A 17487-nucleotide genomic window follows, 5' to 3' on the forward strand; every position below is an offset into this window, starting at 1 on the left:
GGATACCGATTCTTACTTAAACCTTCCATGTGACTTCGACAAAAAAATTCTTCTTGGTTTTTCATACTAAACTGCTTAAGTATCTTATCATTATGTATTTTGGCTAAGCCCGATTAGGCACTACCATCTCCATAGATTATAATGCCTAATACCCAGGCTATACTGATTAAGTACATCACTAAAAACTATTTCAATACTACTAAGAAAGCCATATATGTGAACTCAAATTAGTGGCGGGCAGGGCCGGGTACCCGCCACTGCTACATTTCCAAAATAGTAGTGGCGGTAATTAGATGTACCCGCCACAATTAGGGGCAATCCAATGACGGGCGCCATCTAGTACCCGTCACATGTAGCCTCTTCCAAATTAGCCCTCTGGGATGGAAAGAGTAGTGGCAGGCAGTAGCTGGCGTCCGCCACCGGCTGTCATAAACCAGTGTTGGGCGGTGCATCGCAGCTGCCACAACTACATTTTGGCAAGCCGTGCCAAAAAAAGTCCTAGTTTTGTAAAAGTTTCCAGTGGCGGGTCACCGTGGACGCCCACGCTAGTGTAGAAAAGCCCGCTATGGCATGGAAAAACTGCCTTGCTGGCGTGGACACCTGACGCCAGCAATATGACATCATTGTTAAAAAAATAGTGGTGGCATTGGAGCCCACGTTACCAGTATTTCGCATACTTATAGCGTGTCACGTGTGCAATGCCGGAAAATTGATTTTTCGCTAATAAAAAAAATGCATTCAAACCATCAACTAATTTAAAATGTAATGTTGCATCAACTAGTTCAACTCCACAAAACTACATATAGGTACTCCTCAACTTAACTAGTTCAACTCCATAAAACTACATAGGTACACATGTACTAGCTAGTTCAACTTCACAAAAGTTACCAGTTAAAAGAACTAAATGATTATTCAACTTCACAAACTACATCATCGTTCCGTACTGAGCCTGGTAGTTGGTCGATCATATTTCTTGATCTAAGATTAACTTCAATTGATGATTCTTGTGTCTACCGTTCTCCCTATCTTTTTTGAAATGAGCTACCTCCATCTTCAACTCATTCCTCTCGGCCCTTAGGAGTTTTCTTTGGTTCTTCAGCTTATCCCTCTACTCGATCAGCTAATCTCTCTCGTCGCTTATGCTATGAGTCTTCCTTAGGACATTAGCCCTCTCCTTCAGCAGTTGACCCCTTTCCGCCTTCAGCAAGGCATTCGTGTCCTACAGGGCCCTGATGGTATATTGGCGGGACTCCAAGAGCTTGCGGTTAAGCATATCCACATCCTATACCTCCTCTTGGTTGCCTCCAGCATTGGCCATGACAAGTCGGCGCCAACTACAAAATAATGACAAGTCTCAGCGCCAACTACAAAACACATATGACAATTGAACTATATGTATGAATTTTAGTACCTATTCATGTCATTTAGCATGCATTTGACAATTGAACTATATATGACAACAATATGCATAGCTTTGACAACAATTGAACTATATATATGAAGTTTAGTACCTATTCATGTCATTTCTTCCTCCCATAGCCCCTAAATAAATACTAGGAGCCTCTCAATAAATATTATAGCCCTCTATTATTTATATTAGGTTCCCGAAAATATTTTTTTTGCCTATATATCATTACCCATTAATCGCCAAAACACTTCCGGTAACTGCGAAACGCTTCCAATTTCTCTCGAAACTATTTCTATTATTCCCGAAACTATTCTGAGAATATTTTCTCATATTCCTCACCACTAATACTCAGCAGATCGAAATTCCCTGAAGCATGTGACCCTGTAGGTTCGGTAGAATATAGACACAAACAAAACTTCCTTTCATTCCATGATCAACATCGGAACCATGGACATCATGTTGACCCCTATACCCACAAGAATGATATTGGAGTTAACCTTTGGTTATCATATGTTATTCCCTTTGCTTCACGATATGTTACAAAACCCGTGGTGAGATATATCGGCATCCTCTTGAGTAATTCTCATGCTCATTATACCGATCTCCTCATTGTCGATTTTGTTCTTTTTTCTCGTTGACATGTTCTGGCATCCCTATGACCTAGTCACATGTCTCTGGCCAGACGATGATGGATGTTGTCACACCGAGAGTGCCCTAAGAATATCTCTCCATCGTCGGAGGATCAAATCCCGTTCTTGAGCTATCTAGCCCCTTGGCACACTTTTCGATGAACCTGGAAGTTCTCGTTATGATCACCGTGTTACCAATGACGTTTGAGAAACCCCAAAGTTTATGGTCTGGTATGAAGTGACTACAATACTCTCATGGTCTAAGTAACTAAAGCACACATTAACTCTCTGTGTTATAACTCAAAGACTTGTGATGATAACATCTTAAAGTATAACAAACAAGTTGGCTCTAGGGCTACGCATAACTCATAGTCTTGGTCTACCTGGCTATTCTACAGTTAAGTTTAGTGGCAGGAGGGTTAGACTGGGTCTTGCGGGTAAAGTACACAAACGTCTTGAGAGTGTAAAAACTGATTATGATTAGCCACGCCCTCGGTTATGAACAACTTTAAGTAACTTAGCCAGGAGTTGTCTTGAAGATCTCATCACCATTTCTCTAAGTAAAACTTGTTGGGTTGAACATGGGTATAGGCCTCTAGTAGGAAGCAACTGATGGTGGGGCCCTCCACTAGGTTGGAGCCAACAGGTCTGGGGCCCCTCCACTGCTAATATGTGATGTGGTATGTCTAGTATATTAGAGTAGGTCCACCTATTACAAAGATGGATAAAACCTATATTGCTTTCTGCAAAGAAAACCAACCAACACTTACCCTAAAAGCATGGTTGGGTTTGTTATACTTATTGGTGAAGCTTGCGAGTACATTCAATGTATTGAACCTTGTGGTTGCAACGTAGCATGTTGCATGACTTATGCATAATGAGCAAGGATTATGAACTAGGCTTACGATTCTATACTCCACTTGTACCTGTGAGTGGATGGACATAACAAGATAATATTGTATTTTGTTGTATTTTATTGTAAGCTAGCCTTGAGCTAAGTAGATACGTAATGTAATAAAGACTAGATCAGCAATGTAATACTCATGACATGTGGTTATCTTAATATTTGATCGTGTAATGTGTGTGCTAGCAATTGATCTAGCTTGTGACTAGCACAAAAGCGCAAATAGTCTGTTTTCTTATCAGGGACCGGGTCGCTACAAGCAGAGTACCACTGTGTAGCAAATACAATGGCTGAATGTTTTTGACTCCGGCAGATACTCGTCAAACTCCATTGCTCCATCAACAAGGTAATTGTTGTCTTCTGCGACAATGTATCTACCATATACCTCTACATCAACCCCGTTCATCATCAACGTACACATTGAGTTAGACATTCACTTCGTACGCGAAAAGGTCTCTCTCTTGGACAGTTCCGTGTCGCTCATGTGCCTACTCCGGGACAGCTTACAGATATCATGACGAAAGGGCTACCGTCGGCAAGCTTTGAAGGATTTCGTTCCAGCCTTGGCATCATCTCTGATGACCTGCGACTGCTTGGGTGGTGTGAGAGAAGATAACGATGGGGCTCCATATTGCATGCGTTTCTCCGTACCAATCCTATATCTTCATTGTTACGTACAATCTTGCATAGATTCTTTAGTTTCTTTATTAAAAACCGTGATTTTTTTTAGGTGTCAAAAACCGTGATTAGATTTAGAGATTAGGTGGGTTGTACAATGGGCTGGGCAATTCCCAAACCTACACGGACGAGCACGTGGAAGTGGGAAGGCCCAAGGCCAAGCAACCCAACTAACTCCCACTTGGGGCGGATTGGTTGGTAGCAATGGTAGGTAGACGTGTCGCTCGCTCCCATCTCCTATCCGCGCATTCGTGGCCATCCATCCTCCCGTCCAATGGACCTAACCCCGTCCTCCCAACGGCCAGCTTTCCCTTACTTACCCACCCTTCCCGCCTATATATCCCGTCGCCCGCACTCTCATGGCACCACAACACACCACGCCAGTACAAGCGGCGCCTGTCATTTGTCTACCACTCTGCTAGCTGCTTCCCTCTGCGTCCGGCGAACTTAGACGTCACACAGCCGGCCACTGGTGCGACAACTCCTAGCTCGTCGGCCGCTGGTACGTGCCTACGTAGATCCATCGATGGCGGCCACCATGACCGTGGAGGAGGTGAGGAAGGCGCAGCGGGCGGAGGGGCCGGCCACCGTGCTCGCCATCGGCACGGCGACGCCCGCGAACTGCGTGTACCAGGCCGACTACCCGGACTACTACTTCAAGATCACCAAGAGCGACCACATGGCCGACCTCAAGGAGAAGTTCAAGAGGATGTGTAAGTCTATGTTCACCGTCTCTGTGTTCGGGCGTGCATGCACGGCTTGTTTCCCATAACGGCGCTACTATACAGTAATATACATGTGTCTGCATGGATGTCAATATTTTACTCCTTATATTAATTCCCGTAAACTTTTGTTGATAGTTAGAAAATAAGTACTGGGAGGCACATCGATCACTAGCAATAAGCCAAGTACTAGCCATGGATCGGAGTAGCATATATACGTGAAACGACGAACACAATAAGCATGGCCATGAAAACTGGGTAACGGCCGCACACGCCGAACCTGTTGTCCATTTAACTGTTTATTCTATTTTTAGCTGCAAGTGTTTATATTAATTCCCGTATACTTTTTTTTGTGAAATATGTATACTCCTGCACGTAATTCTTTTTTGATAACCCTGCACGTGGGTAGCACACTCGAGTGTCTCGCCTCCTACTCCCTCCATTCCTAAATATAAATATTTGTAGAGATTTCATTATGAACCACATAAGGATGTATATGGATGCATTTTAGAGTGTATATTCACTCATTTCGCTCCGTATGTAGTCCATAGAAGAATCTCCACAAAGCCTTATATTTACGAATGGAAGGAGTACATATCAGTAGCATGCATGCATGTTTAAAGGTCAACACTCAACAGTGTTACAGTGGATCGGTTAACCTACGAACGGGTTGATTACAGAACGTGTTTATATGTGGACTAATTTCCTTAGATGCACCAAAATTAATTACCGGTTGGTCGAACAATATGTTCCCATATCTCATGTATTTAATTTTTTCAGTTGAAGCATTTAAATAGAAAACAAAACTGATTTTCAGAAGAAAACAACGACAACGGTTTTTTTTTACAGGGTAAAGGGAGTTTTATTCCATATAGTGACAAGATTGCACTCCTAATTAATACAAGATCGTGAGTTGACAATGATTTGCAAAATATCTAATAGTAGTATTGCGTTGATTTCCTGAAAAGAATATCAGTTTTACAAAAAATAGACATGTTTGCATGAACCGCCAAAAAACTAATAATTTCCAAAGACAAGCAATTAATCCAGAATGTCACTACCGGACGCGATTATGACTTGACACTGTACCTAGAACTTTTCTTTTGAGTGCACTCTGTACCTAGAACTAGTGGGCCACTCGACAAAGAAAGTACCAGCAAGTACTGGAAACATGAGCGAATCCTTGAGTTGACTTGAGAGCTAATCTCTACATTAGTTTCTTCAAATAGAAATTAACCTCCTACATTAAAGAGAGAGAGAAACCCAAATGTAGACATCGCTTGCACACCTAATTAACCCATGAATACTTGTCTCCTGTCTGGTTTGCCTTTTCTTGGTCTGGACACGCGAGCGAGCTAACTCTGCCTGCCTGCGGGCCTTGATTCGATTTGCAGGTGACAAGTCGCAGATCAGGAAGAGATATATGCACCTAACGGAGGAGATCCTTCAGGAGAACCCCAACATGTGCGCCTACATGGCGCCCTCCCTGGACGCGCGCCAGGACATCGTCGTCGTCGAGGTCCCCAAGCTCGGCAAGGCGGCCGCGCAGAAGGCCATCAAGGAGTGGGGCCAGCCGCGCTCCAAGATCACCCACCTCGTCTTCTGCACCACCTCTGGCGTCGACATGCCCGGCGCCGACTACCAGCTCACCAAGATGCTCGGCCTCCGCCCCTCCGTCAAGCGCCTCATGATGTACCAGCAGGGCTGCTTCGCCGGCGGCACCGTGCTCCGCCTCGCCAAGGACCTCGCCGAGAACAACCGCGGCGCGCGCGTGCTCGTCGTCTGCTCCGAGATCACCGCCGTCACCTTCCGCGGCCCGCACGAGTCCCACCTCGACTCCCTCGTCGGCCAGGCGCTCTTCGGCGATGGTGCGGCCGCGGTGATCATCGGCGCCGACCCCGACGTGTCCGTGGAGCGTCCCCTGTTCCAGCTCGTGTCCGCGAGCCAGACCATCCTGCCGGACTCGGAGGGCGCCATCGACGGCCACCTCCGGGAGGTCGGCCTCACCTTCCACCTGCTCAAGGACGTGCCCGGGCTCATCTCCAAGAACATCGAGCGCGCCCTAGAGGAGGCCTTCAAGCCACTCGGCATCGACGACTGGAACTCCGTCTTCTGGATAGCGCACCCAGGCGGCCCGGCGATCCTTGACATGGTGGAGGCCAAGGTAAACCTCCACAAGGAGCGGATGCGTGCGACCAGGCATGTCCTCTCCGAATACGGCAACATGTCCAGTGCCTGCGTCCTCTTCATCATGGATGAGATGCGCAAGCGCTCCGCCGAGGATGGCCACGCCACAACCGGCGAGGGAATGGACTGGGGCGTCCTCTTCGGCTTCGGCCCCGGCCTCACGGTGGAGACCGTCGTCCTCCACAGCGTCCCCATCACCGCCGGGGCAACCGCATGATCATCGCTCCTTATCCATTTATCTTCCTCATGCATGGAAAAAACCTACGTACTACGTACAGCAGCTTCTACACTGCCGATCGAGTTTGTACCATATATATTCTACCGTACGTGCGTGGTTTGTATGTGTTGGTAGAAGATGCATTCTCCTGTTAGTCTGTGTCGCGCACGCCGTTGCATACTTTCTAGTAGTAACACAACCGAGCTTTTACAGGTTTATTATAAGCAAAGTGTGGTCATAATGTGGAGTGTGAGGTGTATTACCTGTGTACGAAAAGATTGGCTGTTCAATTTGAACCTTATGTGGTTGGAAAACAAATGGTGATTCTTTCAAAGCTTTATTGAAATACATATTCTCCTCTCTCCTACTTTTTGTTTATGAATATAATGCTTTATTTAATTCATAAATGCAGTGTCAAAAGCGTTTTTATATTATGGGACGGAGGGAGTACAAACCATAACGAACACACTCGTCCGGCCTCTAAAAGTACCCAGACTCACTATAGGAATCATATAGTCCGACACATATTACTCGGCAAGCACATATAGCATGACAACCTCATAGGTCCATATATAGAAGCAACAAGTCACATATATAAGTATACAACACTCTCCAACAAGCATACATATAGCATGACAACCTCATATAGGTCCATAGCATAATAAGAATACAAGCAACATAGATACTCCAAGAACAAGTTTAAAACCAACAAGCAGCATAGACACTCCAAGAAATGCAATGAGCTTCACCGTCGACAGCATCCGCAATGAAAGCTACAAGTTCAGAAGCACATGCATGAGTTTGCAAGTTCAAATGTCAAACAAGCTACTAGGGGTAAGTTTCAAGCTCTTTATCAAAAGATGTGCACATCTAAGTTAGAATGTGTTGCTTATGGCATTTGTGAGAATATATTAGTGGTGTGGAAGTTGTGTCTATGGACACAAAATCATATAATTTATGAGAAAGCGATGATGACATCAATGGTGGTTGCTTATCTCATCGAAAGAGGTGACTTTTCATTGCAATCAAATGCAAGCAATCATATCAAAAACTAGCCTGGCATGGAGTCATTATTGCCTGGAGATCAAAGGGGCATGAGTTGTAGGCGTCACTGGCTTCCTTGCGCAGGGCCATATGCACCTCCTTGCATATTATATTGTTCGATCCAACACTCGGATTGAGATGTAAACATGAGACGGTAAGATGTATTAGGTAAGGATGAAAATGGTGATTGAAAAGTATTAGAAGAGAACTCACAAAGTTGAAGTTAGGAAGAGGAGGAAGGATCTTGCAGATCTCCGCCTTGCATAGCCCCTATACTCAACATACCTTTGTTGCGCATGTATGGTTACATGTTCTAAGCTGATTGATGGATGGAATCATAGTATACTATGGTAAAGAACTTGTCATGAAAAGGAGTGTAAACCTTCCATTGTAGGCTACATGTTGTAGTGCCAATATCTCCTACATCTGCTGGATTTGAGGTGACCTTCCTCCGTCTTTCTTTGGGCCTCTTCCACCTATCTCTTGGGCTCCTCCAATAGTCCCGCTTCTTCATCCACGCGGGCCTACATTATGTCCTCGCAGGGTCATCACCGTTGCAATGCAATCATGTAATTATGTGTAAGATCAATGAAGAAGAACATAACTGCATTGAGTTAAGCAACTGCCGCCAGCTCCGACAAAAAAATTGACTTTTGATCATCGTCAGATGGTCCATAAACCGTGGTCATCCAAAATGATTTTCTACTACTAATGATCTCTACTTGAACCGTGATAGATAAACTAGCTATGGCGCGAGAAACTATGTTCACCATCCTTCAACAAAACAGAGAGACCATCTGCCACAAATAAAAACAGGAACGGTGAAAGTGGATCACTTTGCCGAAGCTCGCGCGATGGTGCAAACGAATCCAACAGGGTTCCATTAAATTTGACCGTGTATAGTGAATCATATGGTGTTACTCCCTCTCAATATTTGTTGTGATAGATTGAGTCTTGCTCTTTGAGGTTTCACCAGACTGAATATTTTGGATTTGATATCACTTGGTGTATGTCCTACATGTGGATACCCATGGTGATAATGGGGTATTCTATTGAGTAACTTGATATATGTTTTGGTAATCAACTTGTGGATTCCCATGGTGCAATTGAGGTAATCTATTTTTAATATTAATTGGCAGAATTTTGTTCGATTTTATTAACACTTTTTAGTATGTGAACTTTTAATTGTCCTTCCTGTTTTTTATGTTGATAACTGGAACATGGTAACTTACAAGCACCCGGCTAGCCCTCTGTCCTCCGCCTAGCGCGGCCGTCTGCCCGACCGGGCACAAAGAACACATCATTCTTTTTCCATCCCCACAAATAACATAATCTTGTAGGAAAGACACTAAGATTTTACAGCCAACACCCTAAAGTTTTTGTTTTCTTACAAACAATACCAAAATTTTGACAAGTCGTGGCAATTTTGGCCGGAAATTTTGGCAGCATAACACATGGGAAGAAATGCATGATCACCAACATTACAGCCGTTGGATGGCCAGGCCCTATGTTTTTTGTTTCACACGTAAGAGGAACAATGCATGCCATTACTAAAACACCATCACTGGCTCTGTATTTTATAAGACAACCCTACTGCTCCTCGTGATGCGTGTCTTGACCCTGAAAATCTTTCTTTTCATTCCACGCCGAAAATTGACATAGCCACCTGAACTCAGCGCAGGATCATCTTCTCTTGCCTTATAACTAGCATGCTCTCCATCTCAACAAAAAAAAATAGAAAAAAATCTGCCAGCGCACATTGAAAAGTTGGTTTATACATAGTATCAAAACAGACTAGAAATAACTACGAATTAATTTTGAATGACACAAAGTAAAAAACAAGAAATGATGCAGATTGTTCTTGTTATTCCACACAAGCAATGCCCAATACTAACCAAGCTAGAAACATGCTTGATGTGTCCAGTATTAAACCCGCAACAATGGAATAAGTGACCATGTACTACAGCACAAGTTCATATACATATGTTTTTACAGTAAATCATGATAGTATTATTAGTATTCATCTTGATGTTATCTTGTGTAGGAGTCCTAATGTTTATATTTCCTATGCATATATTTAAGCATGGTGTTCCTTGCCTCTCACATTCTAGTAGGAGGTGTGTAAGTGTGTGAGTCATGCATGGCCAGAAGGTGTAGTTTCCTCTAGAAGCATGTGCATTATGGGGTGCCAACTTGCCATGTGAAGACAATGAGGGGTGCAAGTTGTTCAAAACAGGCAAGGGTTTTTGGGGAACGCAGTATTTCAAAAAAATTCCTACGATCACGCAAGATCTATCTAGGAGATGCATAGCAACAAGAGGGGGATAGTATGTCTACGTACCCTGGGAGAGTATCTCTACGTACCGAAAGTGGAAGCGTTATGAAACGCGGTTGATGTAGTCGAACGTATTCACGATCCAACCGATCAAGTACCGAACGCACGACACCTCCGCGATCTACACACGTTCAGCTCGATGACGTCCCTCGTACTCTTGATCCAGCTGAGGCCAAGGGAGAGTTTCGTCAGCACGACGGCATGGTGACGGTGATGATGAAGTTACCGACCCAGGGCTTCGTCTAAGCACTACAACGATATTACCGAGATGGAAATCTATGGAGGGGGGCACCGCACATAGTTAAGATCAACTTTGATATGTTCTAGGGTGCCCCCTCCCCACGTATATAAAGGAGGGAGGGGAGGCCGGCCGGCCCTCATAGGCACGCCAAGGGGGGAGGAATCCTCCTCCTAGTAGGAGTAGGACTCCCCCCTTTCCTAGTCCTACTAGGAGAAGAAGGAAAGATGGGGGAAGAGAAGGAAGGAGGGGGCGCCGCCCCTCCCCCTAGTCCAATTCGTACTAGGCCCAGGGGGCGCGCCAGCCCTTGGCAGCCCCTCTCTCTCTCCCCTAGGCCCAATAAGGCCCATTACTTCTCTGGTGGTTCCGATAACCCTTCCGGCACTCCGATATATACCCAGTGACCCCCGGAACTCATCCGGTGTCCGAATATAGTCATCCAATATATCAATCTTTATGTCTCAGCCATTTCAAGACTCCTCATCATGTCCATGATCACATCCGGGACTCCAAACAACCTTAGGTACATCAAAACACATAAACTCATAATATCGATCATCATCGAACGTTAAGCGTGCGGACCCTACGGGTTCGAGAACTATGTAGACATGACTGAGACTCATCTCCGGTCAATAAACAACAGCGGAAACTGGATGCTCATATTGGCTCCCACATATTCTACGAAGATCTTTATCGGTTAAACCGCATAACAACATACGTTGTTCCCTTTGTCATCGGTATGTTACTTGCCCGAGATTCAATCGTCGGTATCTCAATACCTAGTTCAATCTCGTTACGGGCAAGTCTCTTTACTCGTTCCGTAATGCATCATCCCGCAATAACTCATTAGTCACATTGCTTGCCAGGCTTATAGTGATGTGCATTACCGAGAGGGCCTAGAGATACCTCTCCGATACACGGAGTGACAAATCCTAATCTTGATCTATGCCAAACCAATAAACACCATCGGAGACACCTGTAGGGCATCTTTATAGTCACCCAGTTACGCTGTGACGTTTGATAGCACACTAAGTGTTCCTCCGGTATTCGGGAGTTGCATAATCTCATAGTCATAGGAACAGTAATAAGTTATGGAGAAAGCAATAGCAATAAACTAAACGATCATAGTGCTAAGCTAACGGATGGGTCAAGTCAATCACATCATTCTCTAATGATGTGATCCCGTTCATCAAATGACAACTCATGTCTATGGTTAGGAAACTTAATCATCTTTGATTAACGAGCTAGTCAAGTAGAGGCATACTATTGACACTCTGTTTGTCTATGTATTCACACATGTACTAAGTTTCCGGTTAATAAAATTCTAGCATGAATAATAAACATTTATCATGATATAAGAAAATATAAATAACAACTTTATTATTGCCTCTAGGGCATATTTACTTCAAGGGTTGCATGAGCTACTAGACATTGAGATCAGCAATGATGGGGAGTTATTCGGTAAAGATAATATTTGTGCATGTAGTGCAAAGGAATTAGTAGGTCTTAGAGTTAGTTGAGCATGCAACATTACCTAGATGTGCATATCATTGTGAGAAACAACAAGAGATGTTAAAGATTCTAAAAGGAAGAAAGCAGTCATGCGATTAAGCTGCAACAAGTAGTCGTTGATTAGGGGCATGCAACATTTTCTACTTATTCACTAATGCTTGTTTCAAGATTCAGGACCAGAGTCATTGGTTAGGATTTCTCTGGTCAAGAATGATGTGGTGTTGTAACTTAGTTTGTTAGAATGGCTCCCGAACAGGTGTGGTTCTTCCTCCTTTCACTTGTGATCCTTGCACCTGTTTAACTGCATGTGCATGTGCATTGTGCTCTACATCTTTAGTTTTTATTCCAGTCAGGTTTCCCTTATTCTTTTGTCAGTCGTGCTCTATTTTTTAGTTTTCATAGTCATGTGTGCAATAGGAATACCCCACTAAGCAAAACATTCCCGATTACATGATCATGGAGCAACAAAATGTATTTTATTTCTAGCAGTTTTCAGAATAGATAGATCTGTCTGATTCATAGCAACAGAAATACAGAATAACACTTTCAGAATAACACTTACATAAAGTTAAGGCTATATGTCATCGCATAACTTCATTATTGTTGTGTGTGATTCTTTTCGTGACTGGAACACAGATGTGAACCCAACACGTATGAGTTTCTAGATCTCAGAAGCAAGAAAGTAAAAAAAATGCTTGTGTATGTTGACGTGAAACATTTTTTCTATGTTAACTGGAAAGAAAAAGCCCCATGTTGCTCCCAATGCAAGAGCAATTTCTTAGAAAAGAAGATATGATTATGTGACATGCCACCTCCAAATAGAACAATCACCAGCAAGAATAGATGCTCGGAACATGGGGAAAATAAATTAAATTTGACTTGATGTTTGGAGCCCACAGATTCTCCAAACTGACAGATCCCTAAATGGAAATTAAAACTACAATGGACATACCTCGGATGCTCTGTAGCTACAATACCTCCTGATACGTCTCCAACGTATCTATAATTTTTGATTGCTCCATGCTATATTATCTACTGTTTTGGACATTATTGGGCTTTATTATCCACTTTTATATTATTTTTGGGACTAACCTATTAACCGGAGGCCGAGCCTAGAATTGCTGTTTTTGCCTGTTTTAGGGTTTTGAAGAAAAGGAATATCAAACGGAGTCCAAACGAAATGAAACCTTCGGGAACGTGATTTTTAGGATGATTATGATCCGGGAGACTTGGACCCTACGTCAAGAAAAGAAATAGGAGGCCACGAGGTAGGGGGGCGCGCCCACCCCCACCAGGCGCGCCCTCCACCCTCGTGGGCCCCCTGTTGCTCCATCGACATACTCCTTCCTCCTATATATATCCACGTACCCCCAAACGATCAGATACAGAGACAAAAACCTAATTCCACCGCCGCAACTTTCTGTATCCACGAGATCCCATCTTGGGGCCTGTTCCGGAGCTCCGCCGGAGGGGGCATCGATCACGGAGGGCTTCTACATCAACACCATAGCCTCTCCGATGAAGTGTGAGTAGTTTACTTCATACCTACGGGTCCATAGTTAGTAGCTAGATGGCTTCTTCTCTCTTTTTGGATCTCAATACAATGTTCTCCCCCTCTCTTGTGGAGAACTATTCGATGTAATCTTCTTTTTTCGGTGTGTTTGTTGAGATCGATGAATTGTGGGTTTATGATCAAGTCTATCTATGAATAATATTTGAATCTTCTCTGAATTCTTTTATGTATGATTGGTTATCTTTGCAAGTCTCTTCGAATTATCAATTTGGTTTGGCCTACTAGATTGATCTTTCTTGCTTTAGGAGAAGTGCTTAGCTTTGGGTTCAATCTTGCGGTGTCCTTTCTCGGTGACAGTAAGGGTAGCAAGGCACGTATTGTATTGTTTCCATCAAGGATAACAAGATGGGGTTTTCTTCATATTGCATGAGTCTATCCCTCTACATCATGTCATCTTGCTTAAGGCGTTACTCTGTGTTTAACTTAATACTCTAGATGCATGCTGGATAGCGGTCGATGAGTGGAGTAATAGTAGTAGATGCACGCAGGAGTCGATCTACTTGTCTCGGACGTGATGCCTATATACATGATCATACCTAGATATTCTCATAACTATGCTCAATTATGTCAATTGCTCAATAGTAATTTGTTCACCCACCGTAGAATACTTATGCTCTTGAGAGAAGCCACTAGTGAAACCTATGGCCCCCGAGTCTATCTTTATCATATTGATCTCCTACTACTTAGTTATTTCCTTTGCTATTTACTTTGCCTTTATTTTACTTTGCATCTTTTATCATAAAAATACCAAAAAATTTATCTTATCATATCTATCAGATCTCACTCTCGTAAGTGGCCCTATAGGGATTGACAACCCCTATTTGTGTTGGTTGCGAGGATTTATTTGTTTTGTGCAGGTGCGAGGGACTCGCACGTAGCCTCCTACTGGATTGATACCTTGGTTCTCAAAAACTGAGGGAAATACTTACGCTACTTTGCTGCATCATCCCTTCCTCTTCGGGGAAAACCAACGCAGTGCTCAAGAGGTAGCAAGAAGGATTTCTGGTGCCGTTGTCGGGGAGGTCTACGCAAAAGTCAACATACCAAGTACCCATCACATACCCTTATCTCCCGCATTACATTATTTGCCATTTTCCTCTCCCCCCCACTTCACCCTTGCCGTTTTATTCGCCCTCTCTCTCTATCATCCCTCTCTATTTGCCTCCTTTTGCATGCTTGCTTTTTGTTTGCTTGTGTGTTAGTTTGCTTGCTTGTCACAATGGCTCAAGATAATACTAAATTGTGTGACTTCACCAATACCAACAATAATGATTTTATTAGCACTCCGATTGCTCCTCTTACCGATGCTGAATCTTGTGAAATTAATACTGCTTTGCTGAATCTTGTCATGAAAGATCTGTTTTCCGGCCTTCCTAGTAAAGATGCCGCTACCCATTTAAATAGCTTCGTTGATTTGTGTGACATGCAAAAGAAGAAAGGTGTGGATAATGATATTGTTAAATTGAAGCTATTTCCTTTTTCGCTTAGACATCTTGCTAAAGCTTGGTTTTCGTCTTTGCCTAAAAATAGTATTGATTCATGGAACAAGTGCAAAGATGCTTTTATCTCTAAGTATTTTCCTCCCGCTAAGAGCATCTCTCTTAGAAACGATATTATGAATTTTAAGCAACTTGATCAAGAACATGTTGCACAAGCTTGGGAGAGAATGAAATTAATGATACATAATTGCCCTACTCATGGTTTAAATTTGTGGATGATTATACAAAAATTGTATGCCGGATTGAATTTTGCTTCTAGAAATCTTTTAGATTCGGCCGCGGTAGGCACTTTTATGGAAATCACTTTAGTAGAAGCTACTAAACTCCTAGATAATATATGGTTAATTATTCTCAATGGCATACTGAAAGATCTACTAATAAAAAGGTGCATGCGATAGAAGAAATTAATGTTTTGAGTGGAAAGATGGATGAACTTATGAAATTATTTGCTAATAAGAGTGTTTCTTCTGATCCTAATGATATGCCCTTGTCTACTTTTATTGAGAATAATAATGAATCTATGGATGTGAATTTTGTTGGTAGGAACAATTTTGGTAACAACACGTATAGAGGAAATTTCAACTCTAGGCCTTATCCTAGTAATTCTTCTAATAATTATGGTAATTCCTACAAAAATTCTTATGGAAATTATAATAATATGCCCTCTGATTTTGAATCTAATATTAAAGAATTTATTACTTCTCAAAAGAATTTTAATGCTATGATTGAAGAAAAATTGCTTAAGATTGATGATTTGGCTAGGAACGTTGATAGAATTGCTCTTGATGTTGATTCTTTGAAACTTAGATCTATTCCACCTAAGCATGATATAATGAGTCTCTCAAAGCCATGATAATTTCCATTGATGAGTGCAAAGAACGAACCGCTAGGATGCGTGCTAAGAAAGATGCCTTTATAAGAGCGTGTTCTTCTAGTTCCTATGAAAATAAAGATGAAGATCTAAAAGTTATTGATGTGTCCCCTATTAAATCTTTGTTTTGCAATATGAATCTTGATAATGATTGGACTTAATATGATCCACCTTTACCTAGAAGGTGTTCCAAGAATTCAGAATTTGTTGATCTTGATGCTAAATTTAATAAAAGTGGGATTGAAGAAATTAAAACCCTAGATGTTGCTAAATCCACTATTATGGATTTCAAGGAATTTAACTATGAAAATTGCTCTTTGATTGATTGTATTTCCTTGTTACAATCCATGCTAAATTCTCCTCATGCTTATAGTCAAAATAAAGCATTTACTAAACATATCGTTGATGCCTTGATGCAATCTTATGAAGAAAAACTTGAATTGGAAGTTTCTAGCCCTAGAAAACTTTATGATGAGTGGGAACCAACTATTAAAATTTAAATTAAAGATCATGAATGCTATGCTTTATGTGATTTGGGTGCTAGTGTTTCCACGATTCCAAAGACTTTGTGTGATTTGTTAGGTTTCCGTGATTTTGATGATTGCTCTTTAAACTTGCACCTTCCGGATTCCACTATTAAGAAACCTATGGGAAGAATTAATGATCTTCTTATTGTTGCAAATAGGAATTATGTGCCCGTAGATTTTATTGTTCTTGACATAGATTGCAATCCTTCATGTCCTATTATTCTTGGTAGACCTTTCCTTAGAACGATTGGTGCAATTATTGATATGAAGGAAGGAAATATTATATTCCAATTTCCATTAAGGAAAGGCATGGAACACTTTCCTAGAAAGAAAATTAAATTACCTTATGAATCTATTATGAGAGCCACTTATGGATTGCCTACCAAAGATGGCAATACCTAGATCTATTCTTGCTTGTTATGCCTAGCTAGGGGCGTTAAACGATAGCACTTGTTGGGAGGCAACCCAATTTTATTTTTATTCCTTGATTTTTGCTCCTGTTTAGTAATAAATAATTTATCTAGCCTCTGTTTTGGTTGTGTTTTTTGTGTTTAATTAGTGTGTGTGCCAAGTAGAACCGTTGGGAAGACTTGGGGAAAGTCTTGTTGAACTTGCTGTAAAAAACAGAAACTTTAGCACTCACGAGAACTGCTGTCATTTTTATTTGGAAGTGATATTTAGTTAATTCTTTTTGAATATGATGAATAGATAAATTCCTCACGTCCAGCAACTTATTTTAGAATTTTTGGGGTTCCAGATCTTGCGCTAGCTACAGATTACTAAAGACTGTTCTGTTTTTGATAGATTCTGTTTTTCGTGTGTTGTGTGCTTATTTTGATGAATCTATGGCTAGTAAAATAGTTTATAATCCATAGAGAAGTTGGAATACAGTAGGTTTAACACCAATATAAATAAAGAATGAGTTCATTACAGTACCTTGAAGTGGTTTTTTGTTTTCTTTCGCTAATGGAGCTCACGAGATTTTCTTCTTTAAGTTTTGTGTTGTGAAGTTTTCAAGTTTTGGGTAAAGATTTGATGGATTATGGAACAAGGAGTGGCAAGAGCCTAAGCTTGGGGATGCCCATGGCACCCCCAAGATAATATAAGGACACCTAAAAGCCAACTCTTGGGGATCCCCTCTTC

The 17487-nt window shown here is 42.1% G+C and overlaps 1 protein-coding gene across 1 annotated transcript; it reads left to right on the top strand.

Moving 5' to 3' along the window:
* Positions 1-3980: 3980 nt before the first annotated feature.
* LOC123190869 (chalcone synthase 2) lies at positions 3981-7105 on the top strand. Its single transcript, XM_044603599.1, has 2 exons — positions 3981-4332; positions 5736-7105. Exons 1-2 carry the CDS (start codon positions 4146-4148, stop codon positions 6743-6745), a joined length of 1197 nt encoding a protein of 398 aa, XP_044459534.1. The 5' UTR covers positions 3981-4145; the 3' UTR covers positions 6746-7105.
* Positions 7106-17487: the final 10382 nt, after the last annotated feature.

Source organism: Triticum aestivum, chromosome 2A (assembly GCF_018294505.1).
Source record: "Triticum aestivum cultivar Chinese Spring chromosome 2A, IWGSC CS RefSeq v2.1, whole genome shotgun sequence".
Lineage (NCBI taxonomy): Eukaryota > Viridiplantae > Streptophyta > Magnoliopsida > Poales > Poaceae > Triticum > Triticum aestivum.